Consider the following 19,466-nt stretch of genomic DNA (forward strand, 5'->3'; position numbering starts at 1 on the left):
TTATATCCAGCCTGCAGATTATTGATCTCTTATCCACCCTCCACTGCTCTGCAGGTCTCCTTATCTGCTCAGACCAGCACTTATCACATTGGGAAAAGTTTATTTGCAAAGACATTTCTTTCAGGTGTCCCAAAAGATAAATCAATAATGCAAACATATCCAATGAAATTAAGTCTTGTTTAGAAGACTGCTGTGCAAAGAATGTGTAATAGTTGCTATTTATAGATGTCAATGGTTTGTGATTGCACGGTGTGAAGCATCTTTCACATGCAGCATGGAATTTTTGTCAGTGAGGAGTTTCATTCATCTCTGTTCTTGCAAGTACATATTCATCTGACTTGCTTCCAGAAGATACAGCCCCCCCCCCCACTTCTCAAGGTACTGCAGTTATGTCAGCAAAGCACAGCAATATTCTTCACAGTCAGAGAAGAAGCCATGGCTATAGTGCCTTCAATTTCATTTCTGATGGTTGGTGTGATTAAGAATAAACAGAAGTTAGGAATCTCAAAACTGCAGGAATCAGATCTCTTATATACTTCCTAATGGAAAGTAGTGTCGACTTCTGTCAAAATTTTTCGAGGAACCACACATTTAACAAAGAAACAGCAGAAGTGTTCCGTCTTACACACATGTACCTTTCCTTGGCCATAGGACTTGTAGGCTTTGCCAGCAACACAGTGGTTACTGTGTCTATCCTGCGACACCAGTTAAAGGATCAAAGAACTGACTTTTACTTGCTCAACATGAGTGTCAATAACCAAATCAGCTGCATTCTAACCCTTGGTGGCTTCTTTGCCCAAACTGCCACCTGCTTCATGGTCACAATACCAGGTCTATGCAAAGCCTTTGGCTTCATCAACCTTTCTCTGATGGCAGCAGAAATGAGCAGTCTTCTGCTCATTGGCATTAACCGCTACATTCGCATTGTTCGCCCAGATATTTACTCAAGGTGAGCATGACTTCATAAATAATTGTATTATGCAATATAATTGGTCATAAGCAGCTATGGTATTATAAATGGGTTAGTATAAAGTAGCACTATGTCAAAAAAGACAGCAACAGTGTACTTTCTACAAATGGACTATTAGCATAATGTTGTTCTGTAGCAAAGCAGTATAGAAGGAATAACTTAGGCTGCACTCTCTTCTTCATTCCAGTATAAGATCATTTAAAAAAAAATTCCAATTAAATAAATTATTTAAAAGATAATATTTTGAATTGAACTTATTAATATGAGAAGCTTTTACTGATGTAAATTCAGATAATGGATTTGATTGAATACAAGCATACATAACATACCAAGTAATAAGAGTTGGAATCAAAATCAAACATAACAGTTTTTGTCTTTGGTAAGCATGTCTTTTCAGTCAGTGATTACAGCTGTTTGATATTCACAGAGACTAAGTGCTTCCCCCATTCAGTCTGTCTATGAACAGCAGAGATCAGCCTTCTCCAGCAAATAAATTTCAAAACTTTTGGACACTTTTGAACAAAGCATTCTTGAAACTTTTTCTCTGGAATACACACACACAGAAAGAGAAAGAGAGAGCTGTCTAAACTCTATGCAAAAACTATTATTGCTTGCTTTTGTCAATAACTATTTTGCTAATGAAAATCCTCCATCAATCCACCCCAACTTGCAAAACCAGCTTTCAATCGGTATGTATTAAAATTTCTGCTCATATACATGCGTTCCAAGTGTGTGTGCTTCATCTACAGATACATGGCTCAATGCTGCACACAAGTCTTGACGATAAGCTTGTCCTGGTTACTGTTTCCACTTCTGCTGCTGCTGCCTCTAACCAATACCTGGGACACTTTCGACTACAACCCTTATAAAGGATTCTGCTCAATCATAGCTGACCCAGCCTACCCACACATGCCATTTCTTGATTTTCTAGACTACATAGTACTCCTGCCCTTTACTGCCATACTCTTCTTCTGCTATGGTGGTATCATGTGGACTTTCTGCCAGTCAAAACGTAGGGTAGGTATGCATAATCTAGACTGCTATTACAATACACCAGCAGGAATTTAACTGCTTAAATAAAGAAAGCTTTATAATTATAATAAAATTTGTCACCTGTAAATTGTTTGGCAACTATACTGCAATAAGACAAGCTGGACTATGCACATTTTTTTTTAATCTGCAACTAGTATAGGGAAAGTAACTGCTGAATATAAAATCTAAATCTTCTTAACAGGCTAATTCCCTTGGTTTAAATTTAATAAGATTTCAGGAGATTTTCAATGGTAATAATTTTTACTTTGCACCTGGTTCTAGCTAGAAACTGTTCGCCATGAAAACACATACATATGCAAAGGTGTCTCGTTTAGGCACGTCACCTGGTACAGCACTCTGTGTAAAATAAAATAAGTATAAGGGGAAAAGATGTGTTTGAAGATATTTTTGAGAGTTCCATGTGTCTGAGTATGCCGTAAGTGGAATGGCAGGAAATTCCAAACTTTAAGTCCAAAAACTGGAAAAGAATTCCTGCCCAAGGTGGAAATAATGCTGGAATTTGAGAAAAACATTTTGAGATTGCAGCAACCATGATGACATGCTGGGGAATAAGAGCGTAAGAGAATAAGAGATAGGCCTGATAGGTAGTTAGTAAACCTACCATAAAGCAGGCACTGAAAACAAAGGGAGGCCATTTAGTACTCATGCCCTAACAGGAGGATGAATCAATATTCTGATAGACATTCTTCCTGAAAGGGAGGTGATCACTATGCCACAATAAAATAAGAACACGACAAAAGATAAAAAAAAAAAAAATGCAGAATGTACGGCATTTATATCTAATGTTAAATGAGTGTTTAATGTTCCTACATAATATTAAGAGAGTTTTCACAATCCATAAATGTATAGTGCACTAAATCTGAGCAGAATTTCCATTTATAAATATTTAATAAAAGAATGGTTCAGTTTGGAAAACTCAAAGGCAAAGGGCAAAATTATATGACATTGCAAAAGGTATATATACATAAATAAATAATAAAGATAATAAAGGTAATGTAATAATCATTCTGCATTTCCAGAGGACAGTATGTGAAATATACCATAAGAATAAAAAAGAACAATTACTTAGATCCAAAAAGCATAACATGCTTAACATCTGCTTATCATTAAATATGAGATTAATTCAGCTGTTTTTTCATTCTCACAGGTTCTAGCCCACAGTGGAACAGCTGGCAAAGGTAAGAACCCTTCACTGAAGCCAATGCGAATGATCTTGATTATTATTGTGACATACATGGTGACCTACTTTCCATGCCTTATTATGGTAGTGATGGACTTCAAATACGAGCAGACATACCCAATGACTTATGCTGGCTTGATGTACCTGGCCTACTCTCACGTGGTCATCAACCCCATCGTCTACACTCTTCATCATTCGCGCACTGTACAGAGATGTGCATGCTTGACCAATGTTTGCATCACCATGGCTAACTTTTGTCGAAAATCTGACATAGGGCAGCCAAAGCAAGATAATGTCCATCACAACAATTTGCCAGGATAGAAGGATTAGTATGCCATCATCATTCTACATATATATCTGGACCAATGTGAACAGCAATAGCTTGTTTTTGAGAGTTGTTCTTGGTGTCAACAGGTAATGTTTGCAGAATGTTTACATGCATCATGGCAGCTGATATTAATGTACATTGCAAAAGTCCTTGCTGACATCAATATCAGTGCCCCAGATGTTGCATACTTGAAGTCAAGAGCATGCAACTGAAAAAAAATCTGAGGCCCAGAATATAATGCTCCTAATTATAATAAACAAAGAATTGTTGCTGAGTTTCTGCAGTAAACCACAAAACTTGTACCTGCTGTGAACCTGTCAACATCATCTTGACCGTTCGGTTTCTAAAATGACAAATACCTGGGTAATCCACCCCATCAGGGAAGTAGTAGTCAGTGTATTCCATGTGAAGCAAAGACATGTCTGCAGGGAGATGCAGTTGCTTTTTGTCAGAGGCTAAAAATTTGTGGTGACCAGAACGCTTTGCACCTGGTGTGGATACCATGTAGACTGTCATGTCCTCTACCTAAAAATCAAATAGGAATAGTATTATATCAGATCCTTTGATGTGTTACTATTTTCTCTCTAGTTAACAGGTAACAGATAAACAAAACACACACACACCCTGCATGCACACAAGTATGCACTGTGCTAAACTTAAGCACCATGTATACCTTGATGACCAAGCAGCTTTCTAGCAGCCGAGTAGATTTTTGCTGGCTGGCATGGTGACTTGGAGAACTGGTCTTGGAGACATGATGGCTTGGAGAACTTTGTGGAGATCTGGCTGCAGCAGGGTTTGCATGTGAAGGAGAGTGAGGAGAGATGCTGGTGCTGCTTGTCCCCAGGACATTTGTGCCAGCAGCTGCAGCACCAACCAGCTGGATTGACAGAAACAACAACGCAAAACAAAGATGAACAAAAATGTATCAACCTCTTTCTGAGAAGTGACAATGCTATGAAAGATGCAATGAAACTAAAGAAGCTTAACAAGACTCTAAGATAACTATAAGTATAACCTTTTCAACATTCTTATGATTTACTAAACTACTGACACAGTGCTTGTGGTAATGCACAAAATTATTGGCAAATAGTAATTTAAATAAGCATTAAAATGACTGCTCCTGACCAGATTTCAAATTTACATAATCATGTACATAGAGTGGGTCTTGAGGATTAGTCTAAAGTACTATTATTAATTTTATTATTTCCAAAATAAACTTTTCTTGCCATCTTTCCCAAAATATTTATTTAAAAAATGATGAAAGTTTTTTTGTAGTCACTTCAATATTTTCTATCATGAAAATGCTCTTTTTGAATTAGTATGACTTGTGTAGTTCTCTTTTCTGTCATCACGTAAAACAGTGACAACCAAATAAAATACATTCAAGTCAAGGAGAGAAAATAACCACAACAATGAGTTCCATCAATATATGCACTTTTTTTTAAAAGAAGGAAAGGGGTAGACATCATCCTTTGAGAACAAATACAACACTGTCTCAGCCTGACATAAACAGTGTCCTGTATACCTTGCTGCTTGACGCTGATGGGGAAGGGGCAGGAGAACCACAAACTTTCCTAAGCTTTACAGCATCCTCACGAAATGTTGAGAACAGCTTCTGCACCCAGTTGTTGCGTGTGCCTATATTGTCTGAATAGCGAAACCAGTTTTTACGCTCTCCACCTGATACACAAACAAGATGAAGAATGATGTGCAAAGCCATTTATGAGATTTCAAAAAAGGTATACACAAGTGCACACCCCCCAAAAAAATTGTGCAGACACAAATGGATAAGGGGGTTAAAGCATAAATTATTTTTAAAAGTTCAGTTTACAAACTGACAGCACACACAATGTAAGTTCTGTGACATCCAATTCTGTATGCTCTTCGGGATTAGCTGTAGCCCCTCTACAAGCACCGAGTCTTTATCATTCTAGACTCCGTGTCTGCTCTGCTGTCAAGGCATTGTTAAGAAAAGGTGTCATAAAGACACTGGGTGAATCCCCAATCCCTTATTTATCTCACCATCTCAAATCTGTAAAATTCTTTATCTACATATGCATGGTCCTTAGCAATTTTACAAGCCAACATCCCTCAAGACCAGCAAACTTTACTATGCCAAATAACCTCAAAGTAAATCACCTCAAGCAGTCACCAGTCATAACACATTTTACAGTAACTAAAAGTCACATGACTTCTGCCTCTTGCTGGTAGTTTACATTGACAGACATATTTATGCTCTTCACCACAAAATAACTTTGTTAGAAAATGATCATGTAGTGAACAGCAACTATAGTCTTGTGTTACTGAAAAACATGCAAGATTATGCCCACAAACACTGTTTCAAGAGCCCACAGGTAAACATGCACATGCAACAAGTCACAAGTCGAAAGTCTGCCTCTGTGCACACATGCACAGTTACACCATGCACAAGAGCACACTCTCTTCACCCACCCTCTTCTTTAACTTCATACCATCCCTCTCTCTTATGGATCCATGTTTGCTGACATATGTTTAAAGGCCACGTCAAGTAAATGAGTTTTTACACTGAAAATATTACTGGGTTCCCTCCACTTTTGCCCCTTAACCTACTGGCATCTCAACCATCTCAATCAAATGTAAGAGGCTGTTTAAAATGGTCATTTGGAACATACCTAGCATTAAATATAACCATTATCTGAGGGGTAACAAGTTTTTCTCAAGTGTATGGGTGGGGTGGTGGTGGTATAAAGAGTGGTGGGAGAGTAGATCTCAGTCAAGTTGAGCTGGTCATTTGGTCAGGTCATCTAAAACAGTGGTTCTCAAAGTGTGGTCCGCGGACCACTAGTGGTCCGTGGGCATAAGTTAGGTGGTCCGCGGCTGACAGTCGTCATGTCAGCAAAGTGATGTTTAAAGTGATGCATTTCTCGTATTAACATTTTAATTACAAATAACGAGGTACACGTAGTTTTATGTCAACCTATTACTATACTACTTTTACAAAAGGACATTTAGTTTTGAATTAAAATGAAACAAATGCGCCAATTTAAATTTGAAATTCATAGTACAGACTGATTTTTAGGCCTTGGTGGTCCGCCGTAGCTTTTACTTAAGTAAAGTGGTCCGCGGTCCGAAAAACTTTGAGAACCACTGATCTAAAATATGCCCACCACCAGAGAAAATCACTATTTAAGAAGGGAAACAATTGCTTTCATGGTGTTTTGTATGGTGGGAGTAGGGGGTGGGGAAAATAATTTCTGTGCAGACAGAACATTCAAAATAAATCAATGTATTCTGCACAACAATGAAGTTCACTTTTGCAACCGTACAAATATGTCAGCAAACTACCAGTTTTTGCCAAATTGCTTAGAATATATGCACTTCTTCAACTAATACATTTTTAAGGCTGATTACCAACAAGTGGGTAGCTAAAGGTGGCATGTATTACTCTGAGAACATCATCAATACTACATACAATGGTTAGACCATAACATTTACCTAAGCAAATTACTGGAGCAATATTACATCAAACTTTAACAAAAGTAAAAGGACAGAAGGAAGACATATCAAGATGTGCATTCCTCTATAACAGCTGTTAACTGTGAACAATATTTTTCTCTATTATGAAGTCGTGCCACAGTCAAATGCTGACTACAGAACGTAATTTTGAAAAAAAAAATTATTATTCTCTGCTTACTAACTTGTCATCTTCTAAGTCAAACTAAAGTTAGTCCAGCATTAATCTAGCTGCGATTTTGCTCAATTACATCAAACATAAATGTTTTCTACTGCAGTCTTGAACAAAAGAATTAAGAGTAGAAGTGCTTAGTGGTATCAGATATTGAGACAACTCATGGGTGGGGGGACTAATATAGGCGAAAAAAAGAGATAATTACTGGACTTGGCAACTTCCAGAATAGTCACCAAACAAAAGAAAAGCTGATCAGAATGTGTGCAACAGGAAATAATGTTTCAAGGATGGCATCAAGATGTCAATTAAGAAATAGGCTAAATATGCTACAGATTGTATATAATTTACAAAAGTTATGAATCTTTCTTGATTTATTTAGGGTGAAATAAAGTATCTGTAACAAAAGCTGATGGATGCTATGAAGGCAAGTTCTAGACTTTCACAATGGATCAAATTTGTATGAAAATATAATGCACAGATGTTTTATCCTGTGGAATATTTTACCTGTCACCAACAAGCCATGTTCTGGAAATAATGTTCCTCGTTTCTAGCAATCAAATATAATTAAGAAAAGTCAGGGTTTCAGGATCTTCTGAAAAGAAAAAAAGTACTCCTTGCAAAGACCAGAATATATGGCATTCACACTCACCACATGACATGACCAACTGTTCATCTGCAAATGACAATGCCACAAGTAGCTAAACTAACACGCACATCACCAAGGTGCAATCAAATAATTATTTAAGAGCTGATGAGAAAATGTACTCATGCACTTTTTTATTTTTATTTATATAATGATTTTGCACATTATAACATGTTCCTATATAATACTGCCATGTAACTTAAACTGAAATAATTTGGATACTGAATAAATTATTGTTGACTTGTAGTGGGAATTTTATTTGATTATTACTAGAGTCTCTCAAAAATGAATTTACTGTGTACTGTTTGAAATACCCCATCTTGTATTGTTCATGAACATTTTGTGCTTGAAAATGTGACTTGAAGAGTGGTTTCTTATTGTTCCTAAGATATAATTCTTTTGTACTTTTTGTGCAATATGTCTATGAGCACATTTTTTTCTACCACAATGCTGACAAGTTATTTTGCTCTCTCAATTCTTGTATTAATAAAGATTACATAGTACATTCTGAGACTTTGATGACATAATCTGACTTCTGCATGTGTGTGAAGTTCAGAAATTACAAACTCTAATACTGTTGACATGAACTTCATCATATGAAAAATTTTTTCATTGTATGAAATCTTTTATAAAAGTAACCACCTCTTTGTGGGTTACAAACCAAGAATTTTTATCACATACTTTATTAATTTTTTAAAAACTAACTTCAGAACACTTTAAAAATAAAGACTGGAAGCATGAAGACACTGTTGACTCTTCATCTGGGTGACCAACTTTCTGCTCTTTGTGACATACATATGAAACTACAATCCATATCAAGGTTCACATCAAATCACAGGCTACTCGGGATCACTGCATGTCACAAAAGGTTTGCATACATAGAAGGAAACAGGAAAGCAAACCAAGGGTTGGGCACTTGTGTATTTATATATATACACACACACATACAAAATGATCATTATGGTTTCAATACTGTGGTTCCAAACACTCAAGAGACAATATTTACAGATTAAGCCACGCATTGTGTGAACAGGCTACAACACAATGTGAGTAGTTTTAACACAGATCTGAACACTGACACATGGTAACAGTGCTGCCTTGCAGAGCTACTCACCAGCTGGGTGAAATGGGTAAAAGTCAAAGGAGAGGCGGTAGAAGGTGATCTGCATGGAACCACCTGCCACATCCCAGTGGCGCTTGGTGTCTGCAACATCCACCAGCAACATTATTCTCCACAGGCATCTGTTTTATGAGATGGAAAAATTATGGAATTCTGACAATAACACAATGTTAGAAGCAAGCATTGTTTTCATGAAGTAAAAATGTCTCATGTACTCTGTGCAGTCATTAGTCTGTTGTTTTAAAATATAAAACAATGCCAACAAAAAAAAAAATAAAAGTAAAAGAAATCGGAATACAGTCAAATCTCCCTACTATGCCACCTACCGGGACCGAGCAAAAGTGGCATAGTAGCGAGAGTGGCATAGTAGAGAGGGTTCGTAAAAACGGCTTTATTTGCTCAAGTTACCCGTCAGTCCAAAGCAGGGGTGGGCAATTAATTTTCCCAAGGGCCGCATGAGAAATTGGGATGGTTTTAGAGGGCCGGACTAATTAGTTAACTCAGTTTTACCTAATACTGTATATATAGTATATATACTGCGGCGGGCCGGTTAGAGACAGGAGGCCTTTGCCCAGGTCTGGTCCAAAGCTCTCAAGAATCGTCGGCTTCGCTAGCTGTCTCCTCTCATTCTCCCCCTCACCTCTTCATCCTCCACCCCTCCCAACACATCCGCGCACCTGCATCCTGTCGCTAGTCGACCCCCTCACACCTTCCCTCTGTCACGTGGCTGTCACCCGGCCAGCGACCACCACTCCCCACATTGCCAGCCTCCACCCTCCCTGTGTGCGTGCTATGTTCCATCCACCTAACTGCGATGTCCCACACTACCATACAGTTTAATAATCGAGCACTGCGCGGAATTTCACAACTTGTGTCTTTTAACAGTCACAAAAAAAGTGGCATAGTAGCGAGAGTAGGGGTGGCATAGTAAATTTTTTTTTACATTGAATTTATAGTCGGGACCGAGCAAAAGTGGCATAATACCGAGAGTGGCATAGTAGAGGGGTGGCATAGTAGGGAGATTTGACTGTATTTAATATATCTATATGTATGAAAATTCACTTATTTCTTCAAAAATCGACCCCCACCACTTCTTCCACTTACTGTAGGTGCTTGCATGTGCATGTATGTGTGTACTGTGTTAAAGGCAGAAAGAGAAAAAAGATTTTGCTGGCTCACCTGAAGTAGTTGTGGTGTCATCACACAAATGAAGGTCAAACCTGCTAGTGACGAGGTGGTATGAGGTGGTTGCTACGTCAAACCGGGCAAATATTTTATCGGCATTGGAGCCAGTGTTTGCAGACTGTTGTCGTTGTGACTGTGGTTGTTGTGTAGTACTGCCTCCCATAATGCCTTGCCTCTGTTGTCACAGACATGACACTCAGTTACACTAATACCTTTACTACTAGTTGTGCTACTAGTACTAGTGGTGGTGCCACCTTTATACGTCCATGCATGAACACATCGCTTTATTTACAAAAATAGGAAAAGAACTGAACTGTAAAAATTGCAGTGAAAGGCAGTTCCGTAATAATATTTGCCTCTTGCCAGGTTTATTCAAATTTGTAAACCCTCAGGCTGCCAAGAAAACATTTATATTTACTGTTTTGACAAATGACCAGTTTATTAATCCCAAATGTTCAAGTCTTTACTGAGTGTTCTCACATTCTCAGCACATTAATAGTACATTAAGAGTATAAATAGTTGTGCATGACTCCGAACATTTGGATGTGATGCTCCTTTCATCTTGGTGCCTTAGTTTCAATTTCTTTTAATCGAGAGACTTGGTGTTGACAGTTATCTACAGGCTTCCTTTTCACCTTTGATCTGTAGGTTTGCATGACACAGTTCTGCTTCATATATTTCATACAAATCGTATGTAATCTTTGTGATATACCGCTTAGAGAGTGAATTTTCTATGGGTATGGTGATTGCATGTCAGATGTAGGTGTGAGGACGTCTTGTACTTTATCAACACATTTGTTTTTCTCTGGGCTTGGAGTAAACAGTCTGTTGAATGTATAAGTAATTATGCAATGTCATCACTGATGACATCACAGCATTATGGAGTAGAGACTGAATCAAATAGAATAAACCTGAACAACTTCATGCTGACCTCTTCAACTGTGAACATTCAACACTAGGCTCTGGACATCTGTTGTCCCTTCACTCCATAAGACTACATATTGTGTGTCCTGTGTCATGTTCACTGTTTCCATTTCTGCTGCATCATTCTGGTTCTGGTTATGTGCGGGCTTGACCGACCTGCCTGACCTCGGTACTTCATTGTCTCTTCACTGCTTTAGTTCGTGTAATTGTCTTATTTCTTCATGTTACTAACGTTTGCCATGAAATTATCTATACCCCAGTATGTTTTTTAACTGACCTCGACCCTCCATCACCTATGTTTCCTCAAATATCCATGTAGGGCCGCAGCTGCCTTGCAATCTGCTATCTTGTTTGACTCACTTGTGCATTATGGCAGCAGAGCAGATGTACCTGACACAAATGTGATCAACACACATGCGCCTGGATGCTACACCAGACACCAACTCCTTGCTTTGCAAATGTTGCACACAAACCCATCTCTGTGCAAGACTCTACATGAGACTGACATTCATTATTGCTGCCAACCCTGTTCACTGCAGCACTGAGCTGTAAAAAGAACCCCAAGAGGCTGATGCCACAGATCGTGATTTCAACATTGTTTTACTCCGACAGTCTGCCTAAACAGTCAGACAGACACTGTGTATTGACAGCACACTTGTCATCCTCTTCAACTCCGCCAGGAAACCTCCCGGGTAAGCTGCTGGTCCCAAGCACAGATGAAGGAAGAAGGTTGGGAGGGGGGCTAGCAACCCCACCCTGTAAAACAACCCATGCTACAGAAATTGTAAATGCAACACAAGCATGAAAGTCTGGATGGAAAGAGCCCTCTTCAGAAGGGCCTATGGTGCATGTTGGCGAAAGCCTTTGGGAAGACAGCTCGCCAACCCATCTTTTCTTGTCATCCTCTTCATCACCCCCAATATGCTTACAATGACACCCCAAATGTTAAAACTGCATTCCTTGACTCTAAATGGTAGGAAACGTTCTAATTCTCCATCCTCTCCGTTACATTTCAGTATCGTGTTTTTTAATGCTCGGTCTGTCTCATCCAACCAGCAAGCACAAAGGGAACAGAGATCATAGAGTTCGTCAGTGACAATGATCTGGACATTATGCCATTGACTGAAACTTGGCTCAGAGATGGTGGTGATGAGTGTGTGTGTGTTAATCTGACATGTTAACTACAGTATATGGTCAATCCCCCGTGCCAATTGTGGAGAAGAGATTGCTGTGATCTTTAAAACATCTCTCATGAATCACCATGCATTTAGCAGTGATCTCCCTTTGGTAATTTTGTCATTTGAATTTGTCAATACAGGACTTTCATTGCCAGACAGAAAAGTTCGTCTTGTGTTTTTCATATAAACCACCAACCAACACCACAAATTGACTGACAACATGTTTCTGTCAGAATTTCTAAATCTGCTTGACCACTGCAACACACTTGGTAGTATACCTGTGGTTGTAGGTGACGTCAATGTCTATTTTGACGACAAAAACCCTTTGTATACCAAAAGGATCACAGATCTTCTTGATGTCTTCCAGTTCACTTAATCAGTCACTGAGCCCACTCTTGTAAAAATAAAATCATATCCTGGATTGGGTGGTGCAAAGGCCTGTTGATAATGTCATACGTATGGTTACAGTCTTAAACGTGCCTTCTTCAGATCATTATTGTGTGCAGTTTGCTCTGTCAGCCAGTCACCCAGCACTGACACCAGTGTTCTGCACTCTGCACCGTCTTCATGACATGGACATGTCCATGTTTTGTGATGACTTGGGAACCAAACTATTCCTCTGCTGACAGGCTTGTGGCCATTTTCCACTCCGTGCTGGAAGCCCATGCTCCTGCTGTGTGAACTCAAGTTCACCCCAACATCAACATATTAAACAATTAATACCCAGTCTCAAATTTGCCATTTCTTTCCAAAATCCCTGAGAAAGTAGTTCTCAAGCAACTTCTATCCTAACTCTCAAAATTTTATTTCTCCATCACAGTCTGCTTACTGCCCTTTTCACAGCACTGAGATTGCCCTGCTTAAGGTGACAAATGATGTTTTGTCTGCTCTGGATGTGACAAGAGGTTACATTAAACCTGTCTGCTGCCTTTGATACTATAGACCACACTATTCTCATTCATAGACTCAGTACTCTCTGTGGCATCTCAGGCTCCCCACTTGACCGGTTTCAATCATATCTCTCAGATAGGACTCGGTTAATTATAATGGATGGCTGAAAGTCTCCACCAGTCTCTATGCGCTCAGGAGTCCCCCCAGGGTCTGTACTTGGTCCCATCCTCTTTATCATGTACACTTACTACTCTAATTCAATCTCACTCCATATCCGATCAATCTTTTGCTGATGACACTCAGCTGTATACTACATTTGCTATTATGTCCCCTTGGCTACATTCAAACGTCCTCTGAAAACATATCTGTTCTCAAAGTACTACCTCTGAATTAGTATTCTTAACTCCCGTGCAATATTGTCGGTCATGCTAACCCTCATGTAACGACTCCATCTTTACACTGTTGACAGAACCTACATCCCTTCATATCTTGATCCATTGCTTTACTTTCTACTCTTGTACTTCATCTTTATGTTGTTCAATGTCCCTATATGTACCTCACCATCCATTGTTGGTTGTCTTTCATTTATCATGACTGGTTTGTGCAGAGAATGCGATCTATCTTAGTCATGAGGCTGCGTGTTATAAGTACCCATAATTATTATAACAGCATGTTAGTTTTTAACAAACTGAAACTCCTACTATTTAAAGGAAGAAGTAGGGGGTGGGGAGAGCAAGGAAACTGGTGAGTTAGGTTGAGCTAGCAGTGGTGAGGGAAAGGTGGGAGGTGCTAGAGGAGAATGCTAGACTTAATCTTAAGTAGTATTTAGCAGAAAGAGTTAAAAAATGAAGAACACGCTCACCTTGAGTTTTTCTGCTGCCAACATCTTGCTCTGTTGTGAAGAACGCTCTATGACCTGCTTGAGAGAATTGGCATACAAGATGGCTGCCTTTAGCTGAGTAATGGTCAGCACCCACAGCAGATCATCCAAGAGCAGGATAACTCTTGATGCGGTGATGCTACAATCTGACAATATAAAATATGTTCTCATAACTCCCAAAAACCACTAGCAAAAAAAAAAAAAACAAACAAAATCAGGGGCAACATCTACTCTTATCCCTTTTATGCATTTAAATTACAGTGACATGTCTTTACCCAGTCTTCTCACACTCTCAACAACCTATAAATTGCAAAATTATCTTATAATGTGACTTTCACAAAAATTGATAATTCCTTGCGAGATGTCCTTTTCAATATTTATGTAAATTCCTTAATCTCAAAGCAGCATAAGTTAATCCAGCTCTATACATAGTATGGTTACTGTCCTTAATGATCTGCATAATGTCAATGCATTAATGTGCACATCCTTGCATTTGTAAACACAGAAATATAATCAAGTGCATATACTGCAGCATATCTGTTAACATGTCATCATGTCTTTCATGCAAGCAACACCTACCATTAAGACGTTTCTTGACAACTATTCGGATTTTTGCCTGGTTGGCTATTAGTCTCAGTGGTGTTAGCAATTCCTGAGGTAAGCTCTCATCAGCTGTAGCTTCTATTCGGGTTGTCTGCCACTCGATTTCCTTGAACACAAGATTTCACCTCGTCCACCATCTCGGATACGAGTGCCTCGTAAATCATTGGTGGCTCCCCAGGCAGGAGTAGTGCTGTGCACCTTCACTCGAGACAGCTGGAAGAAAGACCAAATGGAGCTTTCAAGGATCACAAGCAGCACAGACATTGAGGAAGTGCATTATAAGTTTTGGACACATTCTTCAAATAAAATACTATTAAATACATGTATGCATCCAATCACATCCTTCAGCATTTCTTCCTCACTCAACACACACACATACACAATCACTTCAGTCACTTACTTGCAATGAGGCACTGAAGGTACGAGACATCATCTTGACTGACACGGAGTTGACGTGAACATAGATGCCATCCATCACCTTATCTATAAAGCCATATTTCCCCCCTGAGCTGCAGAAAATAAGATGTATTTATAAACAATTTTATATATATATATACCTTATTACCTAAAGGTCTTTTTCTAATCATGGACATTTTGCCTAGGAACATTTACTGGACTTGAAAAAGCTGGCACAGTACAACAATTTTTGTGCCAATTACAGAAATACAACCATCACAGCTAACTAGGCCAAACCAAGCCAAATTTCCATTAAGGTATAGAAGATTTACCATGTGAAAGGTGAAAAATGTCTTTAGTGATTTTTTTAATATCAATTGTACTGGAGGAAAAATTAAATGTGATCCCAGTTTTATTTATTGTTCTTTGGTATATTTACTTTTGGGAGATATGATCCTATTATTTTCACCAGAACCATGTATGTTTTAGATTATTCTAGTTTTAATCTCATTTGCAAAATTCTTTTCTAGCAGAAGCTCTTACCTCAGAGGTGAGGGACCCGAAGAACTAGTTGGTGGTCGAGGCACCTCACAAGTCTCCATGGTGACCACAACCTCATCTAAATACTGGAATGGCAATTTTATATACATATATAGAGAGACAGAGAATATGTTTGAAATTAATTTTACTGACGATTACTAGAAAAAACATTGTGATGATTAACATACTAGTTCTTGCTATTAACAATGGTTAACTCATCATATTTTTGTCAGTTGCTGAAGTAACAGTCATAACTGCGTTGTAAATAATCCATGTACAGTGCTTTAGTTTAAGCCCTAATTGTAAGCACTTCAATGCTAAAAAATTGCTTCTCAGACTGGAAACAACTATTACTATTCATTTTAAGTTAAAAAGAACTTATTTTTGTATTAAGAACATTTTACAAATACACGAGAAAGAAGTATGAAATGCAGCAAAATTAACTCTTTTAAAACTAGTTCTTGTTGCATCATGCCAGTTAACAAATTGTAACTAGTCTTTTCTGCAAACTTGTATACCCAACTGCATAAGGATGAACACATGCATGAATACATGTATTACACATACATGCACACACACACACAAAAAATAACAAATATGTTATTTATATTTATAAGTGCTCACATACACCTTAATAATTTGCCAGAATATCAAAGTTATAAATTCTAAACAATATCAGAACACCAGCACCCAATGATACTCTTTTAAAACCTCTTTAGACTTTCAAACAACATATAAGAGGGAGATCACTTCCACAGTTGTTGACGATGTCCCCATTAAAAGACTGTGGAGTACAATAGAATATACAGTAGTACCTCTAGTACTCAAGTACATTAGCACTCAGTTGACAACCTTTGAAAGATTATGAAGACTATCAGTTTAGGAACACAATGCAGTGATACGTCAAAGCTGATAACTTGACATGAGTGTTATCAAAGACGTGTAAAAACTTAGGATGCATGAGGTGAAACCTCAGCACTTTAAAAGATGAATGCAGCTTAATAACACAGTAAGCTCTTACCAAACATATTGGCTGTGATTTGAGTTTTGTCCATTGTATCTGAAACAGTGGTTAAAAAATTGTTTACTTTATCGAATTAGCTTAGTCTCTTTACATATGGTTGCTACTGGTTATGAACTTGTGAACAGAAAAATAAAAGATAAGAGTCAATATGTGTGTGTGCACGCATACATATATAAGGGTTCATACAGGTCAGACTGAAAATTCAAAACTCTTCTCACTCTCTCTTTCATTTTTCAAATATGATTGAAGTGACAATTTGCACAAAATCTCGCAAGCATCTGCTTCTTTCTCTCAATCAATCAAATACACCCCCCCTGATTGATATGTTGTAGCTGACTGATATATGGAAGAAACATAGAATAAATTTGCCTAAACCGCTACCACAAAGGAAGGACTCATGCCGACAGATATGAAGGCATGCATTAATAATTTGAACAAAATGTGTGACTTGATCTGTTTCCTCATCCCTCATCATCTCCCTGTTTTGTCATTGACTTTCTGATCACCTTTTTGCCCTTCCCCTCAATCCAGCACCACTAACCTGTCCTAACTGCCTCAACTCCCGCCTGTTAGGTCCCTTTGCACTTTATACATTGTGTCTTTGTCATTAGAACTTCAAAGCCTTGATATCTCTAGCCTTATGAAAATTTCTACACTTCAGGCTAGAAAAAAGAAAATTGTTTTGTCCTGGAAAATCATGTTCACAGGAAAAGTTTCTTATCCATTCATTGTGACTGAATTTAGTTTAATCAATAAGGTTGTCTGGGTGATGGATAGTCTTGTCTCCATAACTGAAAAATATGCATATAAATATTGTCAGAACAACCAAATGATTGGCATTTGGATCCACATTACCTTCATTGCAACCCTGTTGCATGTTGCACTTGTAATTTTTAGCCATGTTGGTAGTTCCAACAAGTCAGTGAGCACCCCTTCATCCAACTCTAGATTTGACAACTCTCCCTCTCCTTTGATAGCGCTGACATTCAGTTTGTCAGGGGAAAGGTTTTTGGCAAACCTGCACAAAATTAGATGGTATAATGTCTACATCAATTATTAAAATGAAAGGTGGTGTCAGAAACTGTTGAGTTAGGGTGTGTGTGTGTGACTGTGTGTGTAGGCTGTCTTGTGTTGGTAGAAAGTCAATTTTCACTTTAACAAAATGCTCAGGGAGCTCACAGCATACCAGCAGGCATTGAACCCCATATTTTTATTTACAAGTTTGACTGCTAAAGTTCACTTTAACTGCTACAAATTCATATAAAGGATTGTACATTGACAATAAAATTTCATTACTTTGCAACTGAGATAAACAAAGCGTGATCATCAAGCAAGGATTAATCTAGGTCAATCTCAAGAACAGATTAGTTTATCAGGAAAGTAAAGATTTAGAGTTCAAAGACTCAATCAATATAGGAGCCAGAGAAAAAGAAACAATGGAATAAAGACAATTGATCCATGCTTGAATGGGTAGTCTGTGCAGAGATCAAAGGAGAAATATAACACGATATTGTTTCCATAGTCAGACAACAACAAAGGTTAGTGAGGTCTAAAGTCTATGAATAATACCTAGATCAGCAACAAAGCCGTAATTCATTGAAGCCAAGCTTATAACAATAGTACTATCAGACAGATAAACAGAGTCTCATGCATTAAGAATGCTTTACAAAATATAAAGTTACAATGTCTTAAGCCAAACCTGAGATACATTTTAGCTATCACAAAAGTTCTAGAGCACAGTTTAAACCAACTAAAAACTTACATCATCGTTAACATGGTAAAAAAAAAAAAAAAAGGTAAAAAAAATGGTAAGAACTGAAAAAGGACATATCCCGCCTGAAATCATTTAAGTAAAATTAATGCCTCTGCAAGTTACAAAATTTTTCCCTCCTCCCTCTTTTAGTTTTCACAAGCTTACCAGTCTTGGAAACATACCAGGTAATAAGAAAATAGTTCACATAGATTTCTCTTGACACTGTAATAAATTGCCACTCCCCCTTTACCAAAACAAAATCCACAATCTTGACGTTCACCTTACTCTTACACAGAATTCACTAGTGAAAATCAAATGAACATGTTTTTTTCTCACAACAGTAATGAATTCTGAACATTTAACAACAATACTGTGTGAAATGATGAACTAAACATGAATTAAAACTGCTTTATCGAATTAAAACGAAGACGATAATTCCTAATAAACATGATCGAAACGTAACCACTTTTTTCGAGATTGTAACTGTGACTATTGCATTCTTCACGCTTAACACCTTTGAAATATTTTATCAAACATAAAGTATTATAGTAGCTAGAATTATTTAATACTTTGCAGTTAAGAGGTACAACACATATTAAGACTTTACAATCTTAAAATGTTTCCAATATGATAACAACACTTTCATTAAACTCTTGTCTTACTTGGAAAGATGTTTCAAAATTTGGTTTTTTAAGAGAGAAGTCATGACGTTGCTTCTGGACACACTCTGCTTGCGATAAGTTGTTCACAAAAAAAGTGTTCCGGTAGCGGTGAAGTGCACCCGAACGTCTGCTGTCAATCTTCGCAACGCCATATCCAGTCGTCACGCATGTATGTCGCTAACAGCACCTCAATACACAAATCAGCATAGAGCGTCCAAAATTTAACGTTCATTAACAAGCATCGTTTTAAGGTTACAATAGGTATACTATGTAATCCTACAAAAATGCTCTTCCAAAGTATGTCTCAACAAATTATTTGTTTTCGGCGATGGATGGCTACGGCTTTTGAAGGGAGGCCATTCCTGAGCGACTTTTTGGCCTCTTGTATGACAACATGATTGATCTATTATTTAAAATAATTTAGGAATGGAAATAGTCATGTAATTTTCCAGATTTTAGCTGAATT

At 37.9% G+C, this 19,466-nt stretch overlaps 1 protein-coding gene across 1 annotated transcript in view; it reads right to left on the reverse strand.

Annotated features, from left to right (window-relative positions):
- The window catches only part of LOC112558541 (UHRF1-binding protein 1-like), a 35,116-nt gene extending 15,726 nt beyond the window's left edge, over positions 1-19,390 (reverse strand). The window contains 14 exon segments of the mRNA XM_025229037.1: positions 3,891-4,056; positions 4,205-4,411; positions 5,060-5,214; positions 7,851-7,874; positions 8,959-9,048; positions 10,144-10,324; positions 14,005-14,168; positions 14,602-14,745; positions 14,748-14,838; positions 15,026-15,134; positions 15,565-15,647; positions 16,583-16,621; positions 17,441-17,603; positions 19,001-19,390. Coding sequence (XP_025084822.1) covers positions 3,891-4,056; positions 4,205-4,411; positions 5,060-5,214; positions 7,851-7,874; positions 8,959-9,048; positions 10,144-10,324; positions 14,005-14,168; positions 14,602-14,745; positions 14,748-14,838; positions 15,026-15,134; positions 15,565-15,647; positions 16,583-16,621; positions 17,441-17,603; positions 19,001-19,044 — 1,660 coding nt within the window. The 5' untranslated portion in view covers positions 19,045-19,390.
- Positions 19,391-19,466: the final 76 nt, after the last annotated feature.

This window comes from Pomacea canaliculata, linkage group LG3 (genome assembly GCF_003073045.1).
Source record: "Pomacea canaliculata isolate SZHN2017 linkage group LG3, ASM307304v1, whole genome shotgun sequence".
NCBI lineage: Eukaryota > Metazoa > Mollusca > Gastropoda > Architaenioglossa > Ampullariidae > Pomacea > Pomacea canaliculata.